Here is a 25,762-nt window from a genome sequence, read left to right on the forward strand (position 1 = left end):
CAAAAATCCAGAAAATCACATTGTATGATTTTTAAATAATTAATTTGCAAACATAAGTATTTGATCACCTACCAGCCAGTAAGAATTACGTCTCTCACAGACCTGTTCGTTTTTCTTTAAGAAACCTGTTTGAACTCGTTACCTGTATAAAAGACACCTGTCCACACACTCAATCAAACAGACTCCAACCTCTCCTCAATGGCCAAGACCAGAGAGCTGTGTAAGGACATCAGGGATAAAATTGTTGACTTGCACAAGGCCGGGATGGGCTACAGGACAATAGGCAAGCAGCTTGGTGAGAAGGCAACAACTGTTGGCGCAATTATTAGAAAATGGAAGAAGTTCAAGATGACGTCAATCTCCCTCGGTCTGGGGCTCCATGCAAGATCTCACTACGTGGGGCATCAATGATCATGAGGAAGGTGAGGGATCAGCCCAGAACGACACGGCATGACCTGGTCAATGACCTGAAGAGAGCTGGGACCACAGTCTCAAAGAAAACCATTAGTAACACACTACGCCGTCATGGATTAAAATCCTGCAGCACACACAAGGTCCCCCTGCTCAAGCCAGCGCATGTCCAAGCCCATCTGAAGTTTGCCAATGACCCTCTGGATGATCCAGAGGAGGAATGGGAGAAGGTCATGTGGTCTGATGAGAAAAAATAGAGCTTTTTGGTCGCAACTCCACTCGCCGTGTTTGGAGGAAGAAGAAGGATGAGTACAAGCCCAAGAACACCATCCCAACCGTGAAGCATGGAGGTGGAAACATCATTCTTTGGGGATGCTTTTCTGCAAAGGGGACAGGACGACTGCACCGTATTGATGGGAGGATGGATGGGGCCTTGTATCGTGAGATCTTGGCCAACAACCTCCTTCCTTCAGTAAGAGCATTGAAGATGGGTCGTGGCTGGATCTTCCAGCATGACAACAACCCGAAACACACAGCCAGGGCAACTAAGGAGTGGCTCCATAAGAAGCTTCTCAAGGTCCTGGAGTGGCCTAGCCAGTCTCCAGACCTGAACCCAATAGAAAATCTTTGGAGGGAGCTGAAAGTCTGTATTGCCCAGCGACAGCCCCGAAACCTGAAGGATCTGGAGAAGGTCTGTATGAAGGAGTAGGCCAAAATCCCTGCTGCAGTGTGTGCAAACCGGGTCAAGAACTACAGGAAACGTATAATCTCTGTAATTGCAAACAAAGGATTCTGTACCAAATATTAATTTCTGCTTTTCTGATGTATCAAATACTTATGTCATGCAATAAAATGCAAATTAATTACTTAAAAATCATACAATGTGATTTTCTGGATTTTTGTTTAAGGTTCTGTCACTCACAGTTAAAGAGTACCTATGATAATAATTATAGACTTCTACATGCTTTGTAAGTGGGATAACCTGCAAAATCGGCAGTGTATCAAGTACTTGTTCTCCCCACTGTATGATTTGATATTTCAATTGATCAACTAGTGACCTGAATTTAAATCCAACGACCGTAGTTGTAAATATTGCAAAACATTTTCTTTATGAAACATCAAGAATATTCGTTGGAGTTAGTGATTTTTTTCCCCGGACACATATCAATTGTGCTTTATTTCACCAGATCTCTCTTTACCTCCAAGAACTGTACATCGCAAACGTATCATCTGGGGGTTGCTGATAGCTGTCAAGGCGGTGGTTGTCAAGTTGATACTTTACAGACTTTACAGGTGGTTTAAAAGAAAGAACAATACTGAAAGTAAGATACAACATTCATCCAGCCATCTTTATTTTTATATGTTTTCCCTTCTTGTTCAATGCTTCGATTTGAATTCTAATGTAAAATGTGCCCATGTGTATGCAAAAAAACAAGGGCACACACACAAACACACACATAAAGTGTATCTCTGTGAATGTACACCACACAGACATTTGAAAGTGTAGCTTAGTGGATTTGGAAATGAAATATTCCTCTAGTTGTTGATAAAAAAAAAAACATTGTTGCTATGGACTTTCTGTTGATATTATCAATAGTAGAGTTACATTGTATTATTTCCATATGTTCTTGTGCTGATGCTCCTGATGGAATCTCTCCAAATGACCATCCAAAACAGCAAGATGGGACTTGTGTTTAAATTGCATTTTCAATAAGTGAATGGTACAGTATGTTTCTATTTAAATCTTGTATTTTCTCAACAGACCAATATACAGAATAATCACACACTGAACACTTTTAGCTCAGGTAGTATACCATGGTGCTTGTAAATCCAGCATTGAAGGTTTCAATTCCCACAAGGGGCCAGTATGAAAATGTATATGGACTGACAGTTTTCAGTCTCTCAGGATAAGAATCTGCCAAGTGACTAAAATGTAGAGTTAAAATAAAAGCTCATTGTCAAAACAAAAAAACTAGAACATAAGTCATCTCTGCATCTTTGTGTCTGAATGCTTTAGGTGTTAAAGTAATGAACCGAAAGGTGTCCTTTCTTACAAGGAGGAAATTATAGTGTGGATAATGTACCTCAGTGGAGGTTGAATATCAAATTGAGAAAGAGTTTTATTGCCAAGTAAGTTTCACAACACATTTGTTCTGGTCCATTGGTGCAGCAATTTTGTAAAAAAAAAATTAAGACAAATAAGAATAATAGACTGAGTATAGAAACTACAAAAAAAATATACAAAATAATACTGTTCTTGTGGTGAGTGGTTTTGTCCTGATAGACCTCAATCTTCTGTCAAAAGGGAGAGACCAACCCGGCCCGCAGCCATTTGCCAGAGACCTTCTGTCCAGAGACCTGCCCGCCCGCAGCCATCGGCCAGAGACCATCTGCCCAGAGACCTGCCCGGCCCGCAGCCAACGGCCAGAGACCATCTGTCCAGAGACCTGCCCGGCCCGCAGCCATCGGCCAGAGACCATCTGTCCAGAGACCTGCACGGCCCGCAGCCATCGGCCAGAGACCATCTGTCCAGAGACCTGCCCGGCCCGCAGCCATCGGCCAGAGACCATCTGTCCAGAGACCTGCCCGGCCCGCAGCCATCGGCCAGAGACCATCTGTCCAGAGACCTGCCCGGCCCGCAGCCATCGGCCAGAGACCATCTGTCCAGAGACCTGCCCGGCCCGCAGCCATCGGCCAGAGACCTTGTTGGGGAAGTTTCTGAAGCCTGATGCATTCTTACTGATTAAAGGACTTGAGTCCCATTGTTTAGATAGGTAAAGGAATGTGGGGGAGCTGGTATTTGCATAAGGGGCATCTATTGTCTGTCCAGATGCTGTAAGAACTCTTAGAATTTAAGAAGTTACTTATGGCGGGAAGGAGAGCTTGTCCTTTGTGTGAAGCTTAAGTAGTAACATAACAAAGGGAATGTGTTTTATTGACATAGGACAGCATCTTACCACACCCCTTTTCACTGTAATAAATACGGATTGTGCATGTTTTGAGTTAGAGACTTCTCAGACGATTATGTGTGTGTAAGCGGTTGACGCGTCTCTCATATGTGCATAATAGTTAATAAAACTGTTAGAATGTACCAAGAGAACTTTGTCTCTGTGTTCCTTACTCCGAGTGTCGATACATGGAATTTCCATCACAACCTGCATGGCCCGCTGTCGCCGCTGTTTCCACCACCGTTGTCTCCACCGCCGCTCTCGCCGCTCTCGCCGCATTTTGGAGCAATAATAATATAAAATGATTGTGGCAACAAGACGTTCTGAGAATAGCCCATCAAAACAATTACATGTCACATTGTTTTCGATATTTCACTGATATCCATGTCCTAAACCGAGCTTAGATCCATGAACGCAGGTCAGCTAGTAGAGCCCAGAGTCCAAACTAAACATGGAGAAGTTGCGTTTAGCAGTTATGCTGTACCCAACTGGAATAAACTACCAGAAGATCTTAGACGTTTCCCAAACTTATAATTTTTTAAATCCAGGTTAAAAACACTTCTCTTCTCACGTGCGTATAAATGAGCACTTAAACTTAACCACACTGTTTAGCCTTATAGCTTCCTGTGTTTTTCTCTCATTTTTAATCTTTATATGTTTTCTTACAGTATTTTTTATTGTTTTGATGTTTTCAATTTGAGTATTTGTTTTTATGTTTTTGTGCTTTCATATATATTTTCTTTGTAAATCACATTGAATTGCTTCGATGTATGAAATGTGCTTTATAAATAAACTTGCTTGCTATGAAATTATTTACATTTAAGTTATTAAGGATCCAAACCACTTGCCCTGTGTTTTCCTACAGGTTAGTTAAAATGGGGTAAAGAAGTTACTAATAGGAAACCCAGTAATACATCACTTGTATTGTGATGTGAAAATGTCTCACTACTCTTTGGGTCACTCTGTCTCTCTGTTGGTTCAGTCACTGTCTCACTACTCTTTGGTTCACTCTGTCTCTCTGTTGGTTCAGTCTCTCCAGACACTTAGGTATGCCACAATGTAAAAATGCTATTTCTTCATTTGTCATATTATCAGATCTCTAGATCTATAAATATGTCTAGCCAAAAATAAATAATAATACTGGCAACAAAGCAGTGGCTTGTTTTTGCTCACAACAAATACATTAACAATGGAATTTGGGCCGGTCAACATAGGCTACTAACAACAGTGACTCAGTCAGAAAAATGCTGATGGGAAATATGAATAGATCAGTAACTATGAAAACAAGTCTGATTCACACAACTTGTTTTGAGACTGAAAAGGTGTACGTAAGTGAAAGTACTGGAGCCATGTTTGGCTTGATAAAGGGAACAGTGGATGTTCTAACATAGTGATAAGTGATATTAACCAGAAAATGGCTTTGAGAGATGTGTTTGGAGGAGACGTGTCCCACAACTGCTGTCAAGTTGTTATGATCAGGCAGGGTCATATTGACAAGTTGGAGTGAATTTGCAGTAAAGTTTGAGGGAAATACTACCGATAACTGCCTCATTGCAACATGCAGGGGCTAAATTCAGATCCCACTGTTTTATTTGCTGCATGTAACAAACATTTTTAGGAAGTGTTGTTAGAAACATAAGCAATTGAAATATATTCAGCACACACTTCCAGGATTTCTACAGTAAAGACCATAAGTAGTTGGACAATGGCACAGATTCTGATGTTCTGGATCTGTACTCCAGCATAATGAATAAGAGGTTAAAATGCATTTCTTTCTGGGCATTCATAAAACATGAACCATGTAGGAATTACAGCTCTTAACATACATAATCCCCTAATGTTAGGGCCCCTAAAGTAATTGGACAATTGGCCGTGCAGCTGTGAATTATTCTTAAGTAATTCAAAGTACCAAAGAACAACTGTAGAGTTCTGGAACAGTTTTATGGACAGATGAGGCAAATATTAACCTGTACTAGATTCTTGAAAAATTGTTGAGAAAAAAAGGAACTGCACAAGATTAATAACATACCACCACTTATATGAAAGAAGGAAATAATTTTATTGTGAAGTGCACCTAACATTACTGGAATGATTAGAGTACAACGTAAAGAAAATGTCTCACTTAGAAGTACTCCTTAGAATGGAAGCTCCCTCCTACTTGTCCAGAGTATCGCTGTAGTATCAGCTTGGCTCTGAGACAAGAGTTGGGCTGTGGGGTGAAATAGATAGGTTGTTGGGCAGGTTTTACCCTGCAAGTCCCATGTCTCCCATTGCAGATTTCAGGAGGTTTTGGTTTCTGTTGTGGAAATTCTTGAACTTATTAACGCATGCTGGGCACGTTCATCAAGGTACCAGGGTGACAGGTGGGGGCATGACGACCCCATGGTGTTCACTCTGGATCTGGCGTTTTCGTCACACTTAGGTTTGCTGGGTTTAGTGAAGGGTAATGGTGGACTTGGACCTGCTCCCCGCCTCGGCAGTTGGCCTCCGTGGCTCTGCGTCGTCTGCTAGGGGTCCTCAGAGTACTGCACCGTTCCGTCCAGCTCAGCGACGCGACCCTGATAGTGAACACTTCCTCGCGGCTGTCATACTATTGCGAGACGATTCGTTCAGGATTTTACGCAGTTGGACTGCGGCAGTTAGACTGTGAGATGTAGTTGAGATTGTTCCTGTATATAATGGTTTTCGGGTATTGAATTGTGGATATCTGGTTGTGGTCGGCCTAGTATATGCATTCTCCGTTTTGGTATTCCCTGTACACGAGGGATCCAATTGGCTGCATTGTGTATTCCTTGGTGGATATGTGTGTTTTTGTTAGAGATTGTTGTTAGCCTGGAAGTGTTGCCTTTGCCAGGTTTTGCTTGTTTGGCTGAATGCACTCATTGCATCATTGTCGTGATTCTTTGGCAAGGCCCACTTATTCGGCTTTGCCTAAGAGCCGGGAAATTGAAACTAGCCTTCTAGTGTTGTGCAGGTGACTGGCACACCTGGAGGAATTCACCTGATAATTTAGGGTTATATACGACAATAAAGTCCTAAATTTAATTAGAGGGATAGATTGGAAATTGGTACAATGATGCTTCCCTACTTTGGTGAAATATGATCTTTTTTCATGAGGGGTTAAAATATTGTGTTTCTCTCTCCTTGTATGGAGTAGAATGCAGAACATGGCGTTAGTCTTTAACATTAAGAAAACACACTGTTTTCCATGAAGATTGGATTCGCAGCCAATATAGTCATAGCCTGCAACAGAGGGTCAAATGGCCACGGCCGTTTATTCCCCGAATAGCGGAAGCCCGTAAAATTAGACGTCCTATTTTAAATGTTCAATTGGGTTTGGTTAAGTAATGTAGTTTCGCTTTGTTTGTATTTACGATGATAACTGGGATAATGCTTGTGTTTTCAGACCTACGCCTGATGCTCGTTACTGGCGTTTAAATACTAGCCTGGTAAACTGACAAATGGGGTAGATTGATGTGACTGTATTTAGAGATCTAGGTTGGAGTATCCTGGGGATCACTCCCTGATTGTTCCTTGATTTTAGTGACTTCATGCATCTGTTCACTGTTAACTTGGCCTTTCTTGAGGTTTTTGTCCCCCTAATGTTGCTGTGTTGATAAGATAAACGCTTTTTGGCAAACAGCAACGATATTAGATGGGTAGAGCAATAACTCTGAACTTTCATTTAATGTGGGATATCGGTTAAGTTGGGCGCATGACGTCTCTTACTACAGACAGTCTGAAGACCATGTCACGTTTTTGTGTGGAAACTTTCCTTGGCTCCAGGAAGGGGGGCAGACCCCCTGGGTTGGCCTTTACCAACCTTTCCGCTCAAATCAAAGTAGCTTAGCACTAAGGGTTACATTCGAGTGTTCTGCCTGTTCTCACTTGTGGTAATTTCCCCAACATGAGTATGTTCAGTTTTGTGTTAATCAAATGTTAAGAGCAAGCTACATGTATTTTCCTTTCAATAACTTCAAGTCAAAATGAATGGTTTTGAAACCTACTTGTAGTGAAGGTAGAGACCTACAGTCATCCCCCATTGTTAATAACTAGAACAATCTTGATGTCTGTGCATAAAATAGTCATGAAAGTTGTGGGTTTGGCTGATCACCACTATTTTGAATAACATAGACATGCAAGTTGGGAAAATTCCCTAAACTTTAGGAGGTTAATAGAGTCATGATGTTTGTGTTGTCTAAACTTGGTTTAGACATTCCCTGTGGAAATGCAAATTTTTATATGCTAATTTGGGAGTTTCACAGGGTGTGACAACTTTGTTTATGGGTTATATCGTTTATAATTCCTTCCCACGAGCGAACGTGTGGCACATTTGTTGTTTTCATTTGGTTTATGGGTTTTTGTCATTTTCAATGTTATTTTTGATGGATATTCAGTTTGCGACTTTTTACTGAATGAATGTTAGATTCGTCCCAACTATCGATTTTCTTTTCATGTCCGTCCTGTACGTGTTCTGCTTTCACGCTTGGAGTCATTTTCTGTTGACTCTGTTGTGAAAGCGGGGGGGGAATGTATGAAATTATTATCTATAATGAAAAAGAGTTTAACTTAGAGTTCAAAGGGAATTAAATAGGTATTTAAAAAGTTACATGAAGAATTGAGTTTTTCTGTTTCGATAGTTATAATAGAAAATTGGCATCTGTTAAAACCAGGATCCCTTAGTGTCTGATCACAGTGTTTGTCTAATTTAGGTTTTTGTAAACTGTTGATCTAAAATCTAACATGGGTGTGGTTGAGTAGAATACATCTTACCATTTTGATTTGGTTTAGCTCAGAAATAACTAATTTGAAGGGATGAATAGTGACTATGAGAATGTGACTGTACAGTTTGTTTGTTTGTTTGATATTTGATTAGAAGTAATCATATTAATCTCATGCATTATGTTCTGCTATTTTTAATTGATACTGCGAAAGCAATTCTGCATCAAGTTCTGTTCTAGAAAACCAAGCTGAGAAGTTTTACATAGTCTAAATTGTAAAAAGCGGTACAGACCCCCTGGAGTGCACTACTCACTCACACCAACTCCAGTGTGAGGTTGGGGGCTGCTTGAAATGGGTTTTTGACTTGTTTGAACTCTTTAGAAGAGAAACAGACTTACTGGTGACATTATCAAAATTGGGTATTCTAATCCGGCTACACTGAATATTTGGTGTTCATTATTCTGGTTTTGACTTGAAGGAACCGGAAGTGTCAATTCCATGTTCATTTACAAATCCAATGACTCTTCATTATTTTTATAGACATGTATACCTGTGTCACAGTTTGTCTTTGTGGTGTGTATGCAAAAATGCAAGGAGGCAGTCAAAGTATAAGTATTGCCTTCCTCTATCAAAAAGGAAGTAGCACTCAAATAGCGCACAAGCGCATAACAATTGCGCACAGCAAATCCAGAACAAACTGAACATAGAACAATACCACACAAAGACACCCGGAAATACAGGAACTTCTATATGCGATCTAATTAGGGAATGGACACCAGGTGTGTGCAATAACAAGACATGACAGTGGCGTGGGAGGAGGAGCGGCGTGGCTAGAAGGCCGGAGATGACGTGCGCCAAACACCACGTCGGGAGGGGTGGTGCGCGTCCTCCACGCACGTCCTTGTTACAACCTGTGTACTTAATTTCTGTCCTAGTAGGCAATCATTGGAATGTTAATGGTTAACAGATGTTTCTTTGAGGTGTATGCTGAGGCAAAAAGGTTTGCTTGCTATTGCCTAGCAGGTTTGTTTCTCAAGATAACACCAATGTGTCCCTAATTGATAAGGGGTCCATTCTTTAAGACCAGGGTCTGTTATCCTTAGGGCAGTAAACCAGCCTCCCTACTCCAGGATGAGCTCTGTGGAGATAGGGCATAAAGGGGGGGGGTCATGTTTTATGACAGGATAACAATGTCTTATGTGTCAGTGCTTAGAAGAAACTGACACTATGCAACATTTGGTGGAGTAATTAAAGGTTAAATAACAGTTATGTCATTTGAGCTTTAAGATTGTGTGAAATGTTCTGATTGGCAATAAGGTATTTGATCATTTGTGTTGAACAAAGTGAATTTGATTGTAGTTCTGAGACAACACAATCAGATGTAATTATATATCAACTGAGATCTGGTTAGGTGAACTACTCATTGAGAGTGATACTTTAACGTAAGCAAACTATCTTAACTGATGATGAGTAATTGGAACAGTAATAGGAAATTGTGTTCTTCTGTTCATTTTGTAGTTTTCTTATTTGTTGGTTGCCAAACTATAGAAAAGAGTGGAATTGTTATTTTGCTACACTAGCACCAGAAATGTTTATGTCTTAATTATACTGTTAATGTTTTCAACTGTTCTAATCTATTTAGATAAAGGAAGCAGAAAGACATTGGAAATATAGGGTTGAGTGTTTGGTAGGACTGGGTTCTAATTCATTAACAAGATGCAACAAACTAACGTAATGGACACATTTCTGATTGTGTACTGTGCAGTTGCAACTACTTTTCTCAAGGAGAATTCACTGACAGGTACAGGACACTTGGAAGTGATTCAGCAATAAGACTGGTTGGACCCAGAGAGACTGAGTTTGGCTTAAAGGACAACTGTGAGCTGGACTAATTTTAGTCCTGATGATTCTGCCATGAGATGGAGAAGGCAACCTCCAACTGAGAGGATGGGAGCTAAGGAAATCTCAGGTTCTGGACGACATTTACTGGGGTGCGGAAGACCAACTGCATGACATGCTACGCTGGTTGGGTCCATACCAGGTAGCTGAGAAAGGAACCTGGGGTCGACGACACACGCTACAGAAGGGCTTCAGTGTTTAAAGATAAGGCACAGTGAATTGAAGTCATTGAGGGAAAAGTGAGTTTTTTGGTATTAGTAACCATCACTTTTGCCTGATAGCACAAAGGAGAGCACACATATTCTCCTGACCTGGCTGATAAAGCAGATAGAATGAAGACAACTAGAGCTGTGTCACGGTAACCTGCATTTTAGCTATGAAGGACAACACCTTGGAATATACATCTGACTTTCATGTTCTGTTACAATGGTCTGCCATAATGGTTCATAACTGACTGTCTGACTTTTAGAGGAGCAGAACATTTGTGATGACTTTGGAAGTACATTTAATTGGAACCACGAGAGGACTTTTCAGTGAATCGAGCAATTGGCATGAGAGGACTTTGTACCAGTGACAAATTGAAGGATGTATTCAGTGATTGGTGTTTACACACCCATGTGTTAATGCTATATACCCCATACTGTCAATGTATGTGTCACTTGAATTAATTTCCTTTGACCAATGATTTTAACATAAAAGGTTTTGCTGTACTATGTTATAGTTCTGTGTAATGAAAATGTGTGATCTTGGAGTTAATAATTGTAATTGTCTAGAAGCATGTAAATGAGGATCTAGACATTTCAGATATGTTGCGTTCTCTAAGTATAAGGGTAATGATATCAACAGGGTCATGTTGTTACAGAGTATTGTATTGTTGCAGTCTACATCCTAATGAGTAAACCGTTTAAGGATTGAGACCAAGGGTTGATTTGGTATCAAGAGGATGGATTGGTATGGAAATTCTGAACTAAGGTACATTGGAGAAATGTCTGTCTTTCTATTGGCTGACATTTCCCCAGAAATGGCATCAATCAATCAATCAATCAAATTTATTTATAAAGCCCTTTTTACAACAGCAGTTGTCACAAAGTGCTTTACAGAGACACCCGGCCTTAAACCCCAAGGAGCAAACAACAGTAGTGTTTAATTTCAGTGGCTAGGAAAAACTTCCTAAGAAGGTCGAATTTTAGGAAGAAACCTAGAGAGGACCCAGGCTCAGAGGGGTGACCAGTCCTCTTCTGGCTGTGCCGGGTGAGATATTAAGAGTCCAATTGGAATAATAAATAAATGTCTCTGGGCTAAATCCAGAGTCTATTTGATTTTAGACTAGGTCAGAAGTATGACCAGGTGGACAGGGACAGCAACGGGCCCCCCAAACCAGGTAATCCACAGGTGTGGACCAGGACCTCATCTCCTTCTAAAATTTAAAACTGGAGGAAATTGAGAAAAGTTAGTAGTACATCCCTCATATCCCCCAGCACAATAATATAGCAGCGTAACACCTTGGAACTGAGACAGGGGGGTCCGGTGACACTGTGGCCCTACCCGGGGGAGGCCCCGGACAGGGCCCAACAGGCAGGAAATCAATCCAACCACATTACCAGGCATCAACCAAAGGGACACCCACCAACCGCAACCCCCCTGAGGGGCAGAATGAAGATAGACTTAGAGGTTGAACAAAAGCTCCTGGTTGAAGAAAAGATCAAACGGAACCCCAATGGAACTGTCATTACATCCAAGATGGACCAGACCTTCCCACTGTGGGAAGATTGTGGAGGCTGAACCTCCAGTGAAAACCCTGAAGGCGCGCCGGCCAGCTTTTTTTACAGAGAGACAAGTACGTACTGAAATTGATATGCTTTTTTTGTATTCTCCTATTATAAAGTGTGCATTTAGGTTTTAGGACTGGTAACAAAAGATTTTCCAAAATGTCCACACTGGATCAAGCCAGTCTACTCACTCAATTCTTTTTTTCTGTGTCTTGTAGGTGTTTGCTGAGTTCAACAGCATAGCTACGACAAACCTGGAGAATTACTTTTTTGGTGCTGTTGACCGCTACACACCACGATTTGTCACAATCTTCAAGTCCAAGAAAGGAAGTGTTGGAGAGAAACTGGCTGAGATTGTGCAGAAAATGTATTCAAGGGACAGTCGACAACAGACAAAAGTTTTTGCTTTGGATTAGATCTTCAAATAACTACTCCAATCGGCAACTGTTCACAGCCCTGTTAAGCATACATGGTGACACCTTTTTCATATGCGCTTTTAAAAATGGGTTTGTATTGTGGGTTCTGCACAAGAGGCAGACATCAGAGCTTATTTTCATTCTGGACACTGGCTACACAGCCCCCACAGCATGATGGAACCTCCACCAAGTTTTACTGTGGGTAGCAAGTGTTTTTCTTGGAACGCTGTGTTCTTTTGCCGCCATGCATAACGTCCCTTGTTATGACCAAATAACTCAATCTTTGTTTCATCAGTCCACAGCACGTTATTCCAAAATAAAGCTGGCTTGTCCAAATGTGCGTTTGCATACCTCAAGCGACTCTGTTTGTGGTGCGTGTGCCGAAAAGGCTTCTTCCGCATCACTCTCCCGTACAGCTTCTCCTTGTGCAAAGTGCGCTCATTTGTTGAACGATGCACAGTGAAACCATCTGCAGCAAGATCGTTCAACAATCCTACTTGAACAGTGGAAAGATCTCCACTGCGTCCTCCTTGCGTTCTCTCTCCTTTCTCCTTTTCAAAACCCATTGGATGAGAAAGCCAAAGTTCCTCCCCCTCTGACATTCTCCTCCAATGGGTTTTGAGAACAAAATGAGGAGAGAGAATTGATCTCTTTCCAGTGTCTCACAGAGAGGACCCCAAAATGTTCTACTGGCCTTTATAGAACTTTAACTCATACAATTCTTAACCAAGCTCACCCAACAAAATCTCAACAACCTTTCACTTGCCCTGCTTTATGGGAAGATGTTTCACTGTACTTTAGTACAGTATGCAGTGCACCACTGAAATAACTTATAAAGATTGACTACACAACCAATCCAAATATTTTCTTAATCCTCCTAAATACAATCTGCATCATACACCTAACCAATTATACAGCTAACCAACAGTCAGCATTTCACAGTTTGGTCAAAATTTGTGAAAGTTACAGTACATTCATAAAAAAAAATTCTCAGACATTGCAGATGAAGAAACAAGATAAGTAAATGTTCCCAAGAACATTTCTAGCTTGAGATGGATTGATTATTTCATGAGAAAGAATGTTCTGAAGATGTAAAAATGTATTTGGTGTAAATATCTTGGAACGTTTAAACACTAGTGCAATTGGAATAAATAAAATAAAACTATCAAACAATTATATTGTTGTGTTTCGACCTTTTGACTTTGCTTTAAACAAACACTATTGGTAAGTTTTGCCGTCTTGAAAGAAACATATGTATAGCCTGCTGACATGATTCAATTAGAACAAAGCATTCTACTTCCCGTCTCCCAAGATATATAGACATGGACTCTTGGCTCTACACTCACCTAAAGGATTATTAGGAACAACATACTAATACTGTGTTTGACCCCCTTTCGCCTTCAGAACTGCCTTAATTCTATGTGGCATTGATTCAACAAGGTGCTGAAGGCATTCTTTAGAAATGTTGGCCCATATTGATAGGACAGCATCTTGCAGTTGATGGAGATTTGTGGGATGCACATCCAGGGCACGAAGCTCCCGTTCCACCACATCCCAAAGATGCTCTATTGGGTTGAGATCTGGTGACTGTGGGGGCCATTTCAGTACAGTGAACTCATTGTCATGTTCAAGAAACCAATTTGAAATGATTCAAGCTTTGTGACATGGTGCATTATCCTGCTGGAAGTAGCCATCAGAGGATGGGTACATGGTGGTCATAAAGGGATGGACATGGTCAGAAACAATGCTCAGGTAGGCCATGGCATTTAAACGATGCCCAATTGGCACTAAGGGGCCTAAAGTGTGCCAAGAAAACATCCCCCACATCATTACACCACCACCACCAGCCTGCACAGTGGTAACAAGGCATGATGGATCCATGTTCTCGTTCTGTTTACGCCAAATTCTGACTCTACCATCTGAATGTCTCAACAGAAATTGAGACTCATCAGACCAGGCAACATTCTTCCGGTCTTCAACTGTCCAATTTTGGTGAGCTTGTGCAAATTGTAGCCTCTTTTTCCTATTTGTAGTGGAGATGAGTGGTACCCGGTGGGCTCTTCTGCTGTTGTAGCCCATCCGCCTCAAGGTTGTGCGTGTTGTGGCTTCACAAATGCTTTGCTGCATACCTCGGTTGTAACGAGTGGTTATTTCAGTCAAAGTTGCTCTTCTATCAGCTTGAATCAGTCAGCCCATTCTCCTCTGACCTCTAGCATCAACAAGGCATTTTCGCCCGCAGGACGGCCGCATACTGGATGTTTTTCCCTTTTCACACCATAACAAGGGAACCTATATACAGTAGGAATGTAACAAGGGGCCAATGAGACACAGGTGTAACACAATAAACACTGGGAAGTCACATAATCAGAACAATGAGAACTAAAATACATTCAACATAGAAATGCACCTATAATATTAAAATGTTTTATATTTGTGAAATGTATAATGTTGCCCACATCTCACACTTTTTCCTTGTTTCCAGTTATCCATGAACTCACCCCGGACTCATTCATTTTCTTGTCTTCAATCATCATGCAAACCAGGTCCCAATTCAGTCCATAGTATGTGTTTAAATGTTTCTCCTCTGCTCTGCTCACTTGTCGGTCATTGTTCCCTGTCAATGTAAGCATAGGCGCCGATACCGTGGGTGCTTCGGGGCTCGAGCACCCACGGAAAATAGCGAGCACCCACAAAAATACCGAGCACGAGCACCCACGTGTGCCCGACCGCCAGTCCGCCAGTAGGCTACATTCATTTAAAATTAAACTTGCCGTTGGTGATATGTAAAGCGTCTGTCACACTGTGATTGGTTATGTCGATGTTAGTGACAGCGACATAACCAGTCGCCTGCTCCGGGTGCTCCCTATCCACCAATCCCAGCGTTTCTCAGATGAAAAAATGCCACTATCAAAAACTCGTAGCAGAAATTAGGGAGAAACTCCCAGAAACTATATGTGGTTTTTTTAATCGATATTTAGATAATAGGGCAAAACATTAATTTCCCACGAACTGATCGCAGTTAGGCCTACGTGTCAGTTAAACTTTTCATCTCCAATCCTGTATTTGTGATAAGTGGTAAATTTTGAAAGATCTACTTTACGGCTTTATTAATAAGTAAATGAATAGGTGTGCGTAGTGCGTTTATATATGTATATATAGGTGTATATATAGGTATATATAGGTGTGTATATATAGGTATATAGGTGTGTGTGTATATATATATATATATATATATATATATATATATATATATATATATATATATATATATATATATAAATGGCGTGCGCCTATGAGCACCCACGGAGGAAAACATAAATCGGCGCCTATGAATGTAAGTACGTCAGTGGTGAGTGGTTTGTTTTGTTTTGTTTGAACCTTTGCTTTTCATTCAGTTTGTTTTGTGCTCTGTGTTTATTTTCAATTAAATATCTACATTGAATGCCACTCTGCTGGTGCATGCTTCCTCCTCTCCACCATTACACAACCCTGACAATTGCTTGATTCCCTTGAATCATTATTAAAGAACTAACTGATATTTCAATGCTTGGAAATTCATAATATAGCTCATTACCTTTATTTATTTTTATATATAGATTTTCTTCCTTATCTTCATCAAGTGTGCCAATCATTCTGGTGGTGACTGTAGATGTGTGCAAGTGAACATGCATAAATGCATTCTGTGCAGGACACAGTGGTCAGTATGGGAGAGTTCTCATACAGTGGTACTTTCTTCCAAATATGCAAAGTTTCTGTAACACAAATGGGCTGACACCACAAACCAAGCTGTCATATAATGACCCTGAATCCGCATTTTGCAGATGCTCTTGCGTGTTGATTTACAAGATATGCATTTAACTTAACTAGGTAAGACGACCACATACAGTTTCACAAGCATTCCAAAAATAACCACTACAACAAGCTTTGAGCTTGCAACATCTGTGCTGCTAATCTGGTCTAATTATGTCATGTGCCTAACCTGTAGATAGAACAACCTTGTCATTGAACAAGTACAGCACAATGAAATGCAGTTAGCATCTTATGAGAAGTGCAAATAGAAAAGGGCAGAAAATGTACAATTATCATGTATATTCCTAGAGAAGTGTGTAGATGTACAATGAAGGCAAATGCAGAACAGAGGTCATCCTAAATGTGCAATGAGGGCAAATAGAGGAGGGCAGAAAATTCACAAGTATTAAATATAATGTATGTTACTAGTACGATAAATAGTTGTGTGGGTAGAAATGGCAATTCTAAATGTGCAATTGAGGCAAATGGAAGGGGTAATGTAGCCCAGTACAGTGGTGGGCGGGTGGGTGTTGTTGCTGATGGGTCACAGTATTCAAAAATTAGATGAGAGACACAATCATGATCATGAAATATTTATATGCCATTGAGAAACTAACCTGCACTGGGTTGTTACCAGGACTGTGTGGGATACAGTCTAGTGAATACAGCGTTTGACCAGTAACAAAAATGTCACAACACAATCTGAAAATGACAGAATAATCTGACAGTGTGCCTTGACCAAGGCTTTTAAACCCACATACAAGCTGAAAGTTGGTCTGGATAACTGAGTCAATTAAATTATTAAAATGTAAAAAAAAAAATGTCAATATGCACCAACAGGAGGGCTAACTATAAAAAGAATTAATGTTATTTTTTTTTTAATAACATTAGCAAAGACAATATTTTTTTCTAAATGGAAAAAGGGGTCATGTTTATAACTGTTTATGGAGATGTGTTTTGAGGCTCTTGATCTGTAAGATAGACAGGATGTGGTGGGACTGCAGACACAAAGATGAATGTAGACCATTGGGGGAGAGACTAATCCCATGTCTGACTCAAATCTTGAACACATGTGCCAAGGTAACAAACACAAAAAACCTTTTCAAATTAGATTTTATGTGGCATTCAGACTAAACTTAGTGCCAGAGTTGGTGCCAGAGTCTAGAAAACCTTTGTGGAACTGGTAGATATCAAATGTAGGCTAAATGGGGAATCCCTACATGAAAAAAGAGTAGACTAACAGATATCCTGTATCCCAGGGTAACTCATGTACCCTTATCCCAGGGTAACTCATGTACCCTTATCCCAGGGTAACTCATGTACAAGATGTGCAATATTCGTTTTTTATATAGCAACACAAGGTGAATTTTGACATCACCATCATCCATGTGTTATGGTGTTTCAGAGTTAGTTTTAGAGTTTCATAATCTCTCCCCAGCGTCCTTCAAATGTTGCAGAAATGCTGTTGACAACATGATTTGTTGCTCGATAGACATCACAGCACCAATGTGCCTTTGTTTAACACAGATGAGTATTGGAATGTAATCAGGCAAGGCCTTAAGTGTGAGATTCAGTTTTAAACTGACGTGAGGCTACTAAACAAGAACCTTTGTGAGAATTGGTAATCAATACAATAATAATAATAATGATGTTGCATTTGTAAAATAAAAAAATGAAGAGTAAGACTCCAGGGGATGCAATGTAATTTCAGCTTCTTCTTTGCATTGAAAGCAGTGTCAGTGTTAGCCTCTATCGGTTTATCTGGAATACTGTACACTCAGTCTCTTCAGTCTGTTATAGGTTCATATTGTTTTTGTTTAGTGGTACAACCCAGTAAGAGCCACTCCCAGTTCTTCTGCTTCTCGATTTTTCTGTACATTTCAGACTAGTTTGAACAACTAAGTAACATGTTGGCTATAGACTTGATCCAACTTTGCATCTGTTTTATTCTAGTTGTACTGGGGGACACACAAACTGATGTAAAGACAGTGAGAGGAATAGAGGGACAGACTGTAACTCTAAACACAGGATTAACTGGACTACAGAATGATGTGATTTATTGGACTTATGATCCCGCTGGATCAGAAACAATAATTGCTACCCTGAATGTTAGAAGAAATATACCTGAATACAATGAGAGACTGAACCTGGATGCCCAGTCTGGATCACTGACAATCAAAAGTCTTACAACCAACGACCATGGACTATATGAGATACAAGTAATTAGGTTACAACTCTTGACCCAGACTTTCCATCTAATAATCTATGGTGAGTTTATATCTGGACTTTTACCCTTGAACATGCAGGTGCAGTTGCAGTACAGGACTTTTCCAATATTTTATTTTTAAACCTCCAATTTTGGCCTAGATGTTAATTGATGTTAATAGATGTTAAATAGATGTGTTCATTTTATGTGCATAATCTAGCAGTAGAAAATCTATCGTACAGTAGGCTACCTGACTTAGACATGGAATGTACATACTGTACATGGCATATTATTTTCCAGTGCCCTTTTTGGCTCAACAGTGTCAATTTATACTGAGCATCCCGGAATGCATCTTTGACAAAGACAAAATACCATGCACACTCTAAAATGTCCATTGCAATAACTTAGTTCTCCCCAATCTTTTGACATAGTGTTCTTCTTAAGCGTATTATGTTAAACCTAACTTTATGTTAAGTAAAATGCTTAAACAGAGTTTCAGAGAAAGCAAGCAGTTTTTTAATGTCATGCCCATGATTGTCAGTATACTATTGGTCCTATTAGCATTAACATATTAAAATGAGACAAGAATGGATCACATTATGAACACAATTATTTACTATTTATATATGTTAGTATGGGGCCCCTGAATGGGCGCAGCAGTGAAGTCATTGCTTTAATGTAGAGTTATGTAGAATTATTTTGTGATATGTACACAGTTCTTGAATTGCTATATATCCCACCAAATATTGATGCATGCATAGTTATTGAAATTGAAGGCTTTTTGCTGTTCTATCAGCCTATAGAAGTCCACCGATATTCATTGAGGGAATGGGGAAGTTATTTTGTGGTTCCGTTCAGAACAGAACCAGTTGGTATTTACTAGGAATCCAGCAAATTCTTTAGTATTTCCTGAATGTCACAGTCTACCAGCAAGTCGTAGCATTCTAGTCTGTGAAGTGATGTGCAAATCCTCTTGGAAGTAGACTAGAGTTTCTAAATGCACCCACTTGGGAATGTTTATATCACCTGCAACCTGCATCAAGAATGACAGCCATGGTTGGAAAGAAATCTATAGACATGACTTAAAACATCTGTAAATAATCAGATTTACCAGCCCAAATTATCCCCTTGCAAAGTATACAGCACTTGTGCATCTATGAGATGGAAACAAGTTTAATACCTGCATTCAGTGCAATGGTAGATTATTTCTATGAGTTAAGCGGAGCCCCAAAACAGCCCCCCCCCCCCCCCCCCCCAAAGAGGTATACAATAATTTGGTGGTTATCACATATTTCACTAAGGCAATTATAAATCATAACATGTCCTTGTGAAAAAAATATTTCTGCAAAACAAAGGACTAAGTAAATGTGCAAAAAGCAATCATGATTTGGGGAGGGGGGGGGGATGTAACCAGTTGCGGTCCACTTCTTGGAAATCAGACACGTGGCCCTGACCTCGATGGTTATGAAGTCATTTGAGCACCTTCTACTGTCTAACCTCAAGAACATCACTGACCCTCTAGATCCACTTTAATTTGCCTACAGAGCCAACAGGCTCTTCACTACCTCCTGACAATAAACATGTGACATGACCCTGATGTGTCTGAATCCTACCTTTCTGCCCAAGGTGATAAAGAGTATCTTTAAATCATATGTGGTGCAGTTGTGTGCTTTCTCTCCCCCTCCACGAGAGAGAGAGAGAGAGAGAGAGAGAGAGAGAGACGCGCTTACATCGCCTGTGCCCAGTGTGTGCTTTGGCACAGTATGCGACACGCACTGTGATGATCAGAACAGCGCCTCAATTGTTGGTGTGTTACAGTGCTTCAGCTCTCGGTCAAACACTTTCCAAACAATGTGTATCTCATTGGATTTCTGAGCCATTGGGATTGCTTGAGGGCAGTGGGAAAGTCCGAACCCCTTGGCATTGGGGCGCATCCCACTCGTGGACTGGCTGCGTCCACTGGAGAGGCGGAGCCGACGGCCTGTTAGGAACATGCTCTGGTTTTATTGATGCTTTTTATGGAACTCTGCAGTGCTGGCCAACGGACCTAACCTTTCTAGTGAATGTGCTGGGTCTGTCAAGGAGTACATTTGGCTCCACCCTAAACCTCAAGGAGCAGAGCCCCTTATGGGGCAGAGCTCCACAATAGAGAACTGTAGTTACTGGAGTTTTGTAACTATGAGTGGAGCGAGACCCCATAGGGCTTTAGCCACTGACCCGACACAGGGTCAGCTGAAGGTTGACAGGAGGACGAGTGAAGGGGCTAAATCTTCTTATATAGGCGGAGCTGTGCTCCCATTGGCTGGCGCCATGTGTACTTTTCATTTCTCAGCTATTGGTTGCTTTGCCACTGTGGTAAACCAATGGGTGCAGGACACCCCTATGGGGCTCCACTCTGGAGTAACAAAACCCCAGTAACTATCGATTTAGCTGTTGAACAAGTTAATTATTTGAATAAGATGTTCTAATTTAGGGTTGGTAAGAAAACCTAGTAGGTCACCAAGAAACATGGTTGTGCAGCTGTTTTAAATATCCATTCCTGGAATTTTTGTCACTGGTTGTAAAAGTCACTGTTTTACCAAATGGTCCCTGGAAATTAGGTGATCAAATGTTTGTGCATCTGCCCCATGTCATCAAAGCCACTTGCTTTCAAACATGGCATTTCATGGCTGTCTGAGGTATTTATAGTGATTTTACATATAGATTATTTACATAAAAACAACATATCACACATCCAGCTCAAACTGAGAGGTTTAAAAAGATTGTGTTATTCTTTATGAAAAAAATTGTTTAAACTGTAAGCATGATTTATTTCTTGCATCGCTCTATATCCCACTGGTCTTCTAGCTCCAGTGTCTGTCCCTAATATCACAAAAGAGAGCTGTTCACTGGTGTGCTCTGTGAAAAACGGGAGAGATGTGATCCTGTCTTGGTACAGAGGAGAGGAGATAATCAACCAGACCAGCAGCCATGACCCCAACATAACCCTGTATTTACCCCTCGAGGTAAAAGAGGGTAACGAGACCTACAGCTGTGTTGTTCACAATCCTGTCAGTAACCAGACAACCAAACTCAGCATTGAGGACCACTGTCAGCAACATACAGGTACAAATCTGTTGTGTTGATATACTTTACATGCTTTAAAGATTCCCAATTAAAAGAATGTAGTCAACCAGGGCCGGAGTGGGACTCATTTTCAGCTTGGAAGCTGCATGGTGCATCAGCCCATTTAGATATGGGGCTGGGGGGGTATAATGTACTAATGAAAACTACACACTAGTATTCAACACTTAACAATTATATAATATGACACATATAAATGTAGATAACACAGAAACACTTTTGAATAAAATATCTCAAATAACTAGAACAGGAATATATAAAAAGTTGTGCTGTCAAGAAAATTAATATGATCAATCAAGATTATCTTGTTGTGCTGTCAAGACAATTAATATGATCAATCAAGATTATCTCATAATCCTCTGTAGTTAATCGCCATTAATTAGCCCTTAAACACACTTCTCTGTTTAAAAATCAGTGCATTATGTTAAAGACATACTTTGTTCTATTGTGAACTATGGACATTGTTGTTAGGCAGGAATCATAAACGAGAGGTGGGTAAACTTCATGGCCGATCAGTCACGAACATGAATGGCCATACTCTCCAATGATAGTTGAAAAAAAAATACATGCAATAAATTTACCAAAAAACAATAAGGGCAGGTGAAAACTGCAATCCTGACCAAGTACCCCTGACTGCAGTGTTGCAGTTTGGGGCGAGGACTAATGTGGGCATACTCTCCAAATATAGTTGAAAAAAAAATACATGCAATAAATTTACCAAAAAACAATAAGGGCAGGTGAAAACTGCAATCCTGACCAAGTACCCCTGACTGCAGTGTTGCAGTTTGGGGCGAGGACTAATGTGGGCGGAGTCAAATGTTTTTTTGTTCATCTGAGGTTTGACAGTCTCACACTGAATACAAACACGCATGTTGTGCTAGGCACATGTTTAATACAAACGTAGTTCATTTTTGGAGACCGTAAGAAATATATTGAGTGATACCTGCCAGAGTATGCGAGCGGAGTGCTGATGGAAATCTCTGAGGTTAGGGTTAGGTCAAAAGAGTGGGGGCAGGGGAATATTCTGTCTTTGGACTGGGGTAACCAACTAACTACAGGTCAGTTGTAATGACGGTCCTGCAGCAACATTAATTTTGATGTTGTAGGAACAACAATGACACGGTAATATCAGATTGTGAATATTGATGGTTAAAATTCCTATAAATATTTGACAAATTTGATTTGGTCCCCCCCAATGTTGACTCCATGGCTACAGCCTTGCTATAGGCTTACAGTAAGTAATTTATAATTTTAATATTTTTATAAATGAGCATTGGTTAGATTACAGGTCTAACTTTAAGACATTCTTCCTCATCTCAAATGAATCAAACTAAATCATAGCAGACTCAGTGCGCACTGACGAATATAGTAAGAATGTAGCCACACCTTTGTAAACTTTATTAATGATAAATAAGAAATCAATTAACTGACATCAAAACTGTGTTTCTTATGTGTGTCCCAAATAAACATCCTGTTATTGACAATGAAAATGAACTAGCATTAGCTTACTAACAGTATCTCTTAAACACTATTGTTTAAACTAGACACCAAAACAACTTTGTTTCACATGTTTATACCAACTTAACTTAATTTATTGTACATTGAGAATGTTTGTTATATGCATATTTGTAAAAAGGATCAGACAAACAACTTCCCAAGCATTCAAGTTTTACACCAAATCACAGCAAAAAAAATTATGAGCATACAAAAGAGATTTTCTCTCAATGAGACAACATGTATAAATAAAGGATAAAACAAGTCCACAGTCCACTCTCCTGCCCTAAAATTGACATTCTGTGCACTGTCCAGGAAATGAGGGGTCCATAAAATACTCCAGAAAGCTTCCCTTCATAGGGAGTTTTTCCTTGTCACTGAAATTCAACACTGTTGGTGTTTGTTCCTTGGGGTTCCTGGGTGTTTTGTAAAAGCACTTTGTGAAAACTGCTGTTGTAAAAAGGTCTTTATAAATACATTTGATTAATTGATTGATTGGTTATTGGAGTATCTCACACAGTCTTTAAAAAAGCACTGTGCAAATTAAAATCTCAAATGGAACACACAGCCAAAACATTTCAGATGCTTCAAAAAGTACTCACTGCTGAGCTTTCTTGAGGATGTAGTTTGTGTTGATTAACCATGTGAGTTTCACTGAGATGTGTATTCTAAGAAACATAAAATGATCAACAATTCCTACTGATAACCCATTGATAGAAATGGGAATGTGTTCTACTGAATTAAATAATTATTTATTTTCTTATTGACATTTAAATAGAGGTTGTTATCAAGGCACCATGTGGTAAGTTCTGCTACTTCCATCCTATAAGCCCTCTCATCCCTGTTCCATATTAGCCCACCTGCAAATGTAATAATACTGTTGTCATATTTGGCAACACGGTCATATGTGAACAAACTGTACAAAAGGTGAGTGAGACAGCAACCCTGTATTGGACTCAAACACATTCCATCCATGTCTCAGTTTTAACTCAATCTAGATTTATGTACTGGATTTACACATTATTTTCCTTGGTTTTTCTAGGGTAGCATTTAGTTTATTTTACGCTACAGCAGTGTTAATTTAACCCCAGTTATGAAGAAAAACAATGCAGTAAAAACAAATAACACAGGCAGCCCAATGCTGATATGTTGCCCAATTATTAGTTAAATATGATTTGATATTTCAAATGACCAGTTAGTATTTCAATCAGAATCAGGAGGCCTTATTTTTAAATACGGAATAGTAAATATAGCTTTAATTAAACATTAAGGGTTTTAAGGTGATTGTGTGACTTTTTAATCGCAGACACAGATTGGTTGTGCTTTATTTCACCAGGTAATATACACCGATACATCCTGTCTGGAGTCCTGATAGTAGTTGCCTTCATAACAGTCATTGGGCTACTAGTTTGGATATCCTGGAAAAACAGAAAATTAAAACATCAAGGTAAGATAAAACATTCCTCCACATATCTTTCACTGTATTAGTTGTCCCGTTTTGTTCTCTGTTTCGATTTAAACAAACGTAAAAAACATCGGAGAATGAAAATCCAAAATCAGGTGCTTACTTGGACTTGGACTATTTTTTAAACCAGCCCCCCAACTCCCACAAACACACAAAGACAAAGTATATATATATATTGGTGTATATACACCACAGAAACATCAGACAATGCTTTGTTGATGTGAAAATGTAATATTGGACCTTTCTATGGATATTATCAGCAGTTTTCAGTTACATTGCATCTGTATTCTGTATGTTCTCATGCAGAGTCCACTGGTGTAATCTATGCAGATGTCCAACCAGCACATCAAATGTGTACATCACGATGGGTGAGATCAATGTTTAGGTTAATGTTCATACTGTATGTTCAGTTAGTAAATGGTATAGTATGTTCCTTTCTAAATATTCTCTTTTTCTCTTCAGATCAACATAGAGAATAATAATGCGCATACACACACACACACACACACACACACACAGTTAGTATGGAGTTTGCAAATCCAGGGTTGAGAGATTTCAATTCCCACCAGGGGCCAGTGTGAAAATACATATGAACTAACTGTTGTTAGTCTCTCTGGATAAGAATCTGCCAAATTACTTAAATGTAAAATAGAAGGGAAAAAAGCACATTGTCCACAATAAATAGTCTCCATCTCTGCATCTTTGTGTCTGAATGCTTTAGTTGTTAAAGTAATGAACCACATGGTGTCTTTTCTTACAGGGAGGAAATTATACTGTGGATCCCTCAGTTCAGGAAGAACAAACAATCTACTCAGATCTACGTGTTTGATTACACAATGATAGCCACAGTTTATTCATAAGATTACATTTTTAGGTCCTTAACATTTCATTTTGTACAGTTGATGAAGCAAATGTTGCATTTACATTCAAATTATAACTGCAATTAAGTGAATGTCTAAAGTTTAAATGTCTTGAACTTTTGTTTTATGAATAAAGTGCAGTCTATATACATTAAGGCAATGACACAGTATTATTTTTTTTTACATCCATTAAAATAGAACTGTGTCACAATGTGTTTCTCCCCTAAAGTTTGTATTTACAGGATACCATTCACCAAGGTAACCCAAGATCTGTAAATTCACAGCATAAAACTCACAAATGGTTATCCTGAAACAAGTGAATCAATAATGTGAAAACCAATAGTACCTATAACGATGTATGGTTATCAGTGATTCCGTTGCGTTCATTTTATCGTGGCCGTCCCGCCATGACAAAATCCTTCCCGCCACGTCAAGAAAAATAAATAAATTAGAAAAAGTTTTGATCATCTTTCTTAAGGGAATTTAGCTTGTTGTTTTTTCTGAATGAGATTTGAGGAACACAGATTGCATTGTCAGTAATTGTAGCCACCAAAACACTACAAGGACAGAAATCCTTACCACATTCAAAATAGTGATGTGCGAGTCATGAATGATTTGTTCTTTTTGAACAAATCTTTTCAGTGAACTGGGTGTCCTGAA

At 39.7% G+C, this 25,762-nt stretch overlaps 1 protein-coding gene across 1 annotated transcript; it reads left to right on the top strand.

Annotated features, from left to right (window-relative positions):
• Nucleotides 1–5,686: 5,686 nt before the first annotated feature.
• LOC105007249 (natural killer cell receptor 2B4) lies at nt 5,687–24,721 on the top strand. The gene is made up of 8 exons (XM_034290894.1): nt 5,687–5,707; nt 5,840–6,005; nt 17,908–18,005; nt 19,787–19,796; nt 20,193–20,244; nt 21,042–21,265; nt 24,114–24,224; nt 24,705–24,721. The coding sequence occupies exons 1-8, from the start codon at nt 5,687–5,689 to the stop codon at nt 24,719–24,721; spliced, it is 699 nt and encodes a 232-aa protein (XP_034146785.1).
• Nucleotides 24,722–25,762: the final 1,041 nt, after the last annotated feature.

Source organism: Esox lucius, chromosome 25, assembly GCF_011004845.1.
Source record: "Esox lucius isolate fEsoLuc1 chromosome 25, fEsoLuc1.pri, whole genome shotgun sequence".
Taxonomy (NCBI): domain Eukaryota; kingdom Metazoa; phylum Chordata; class Actinopteri; order Esociformes; family Esocidae; genus Esox; species Esox lucius.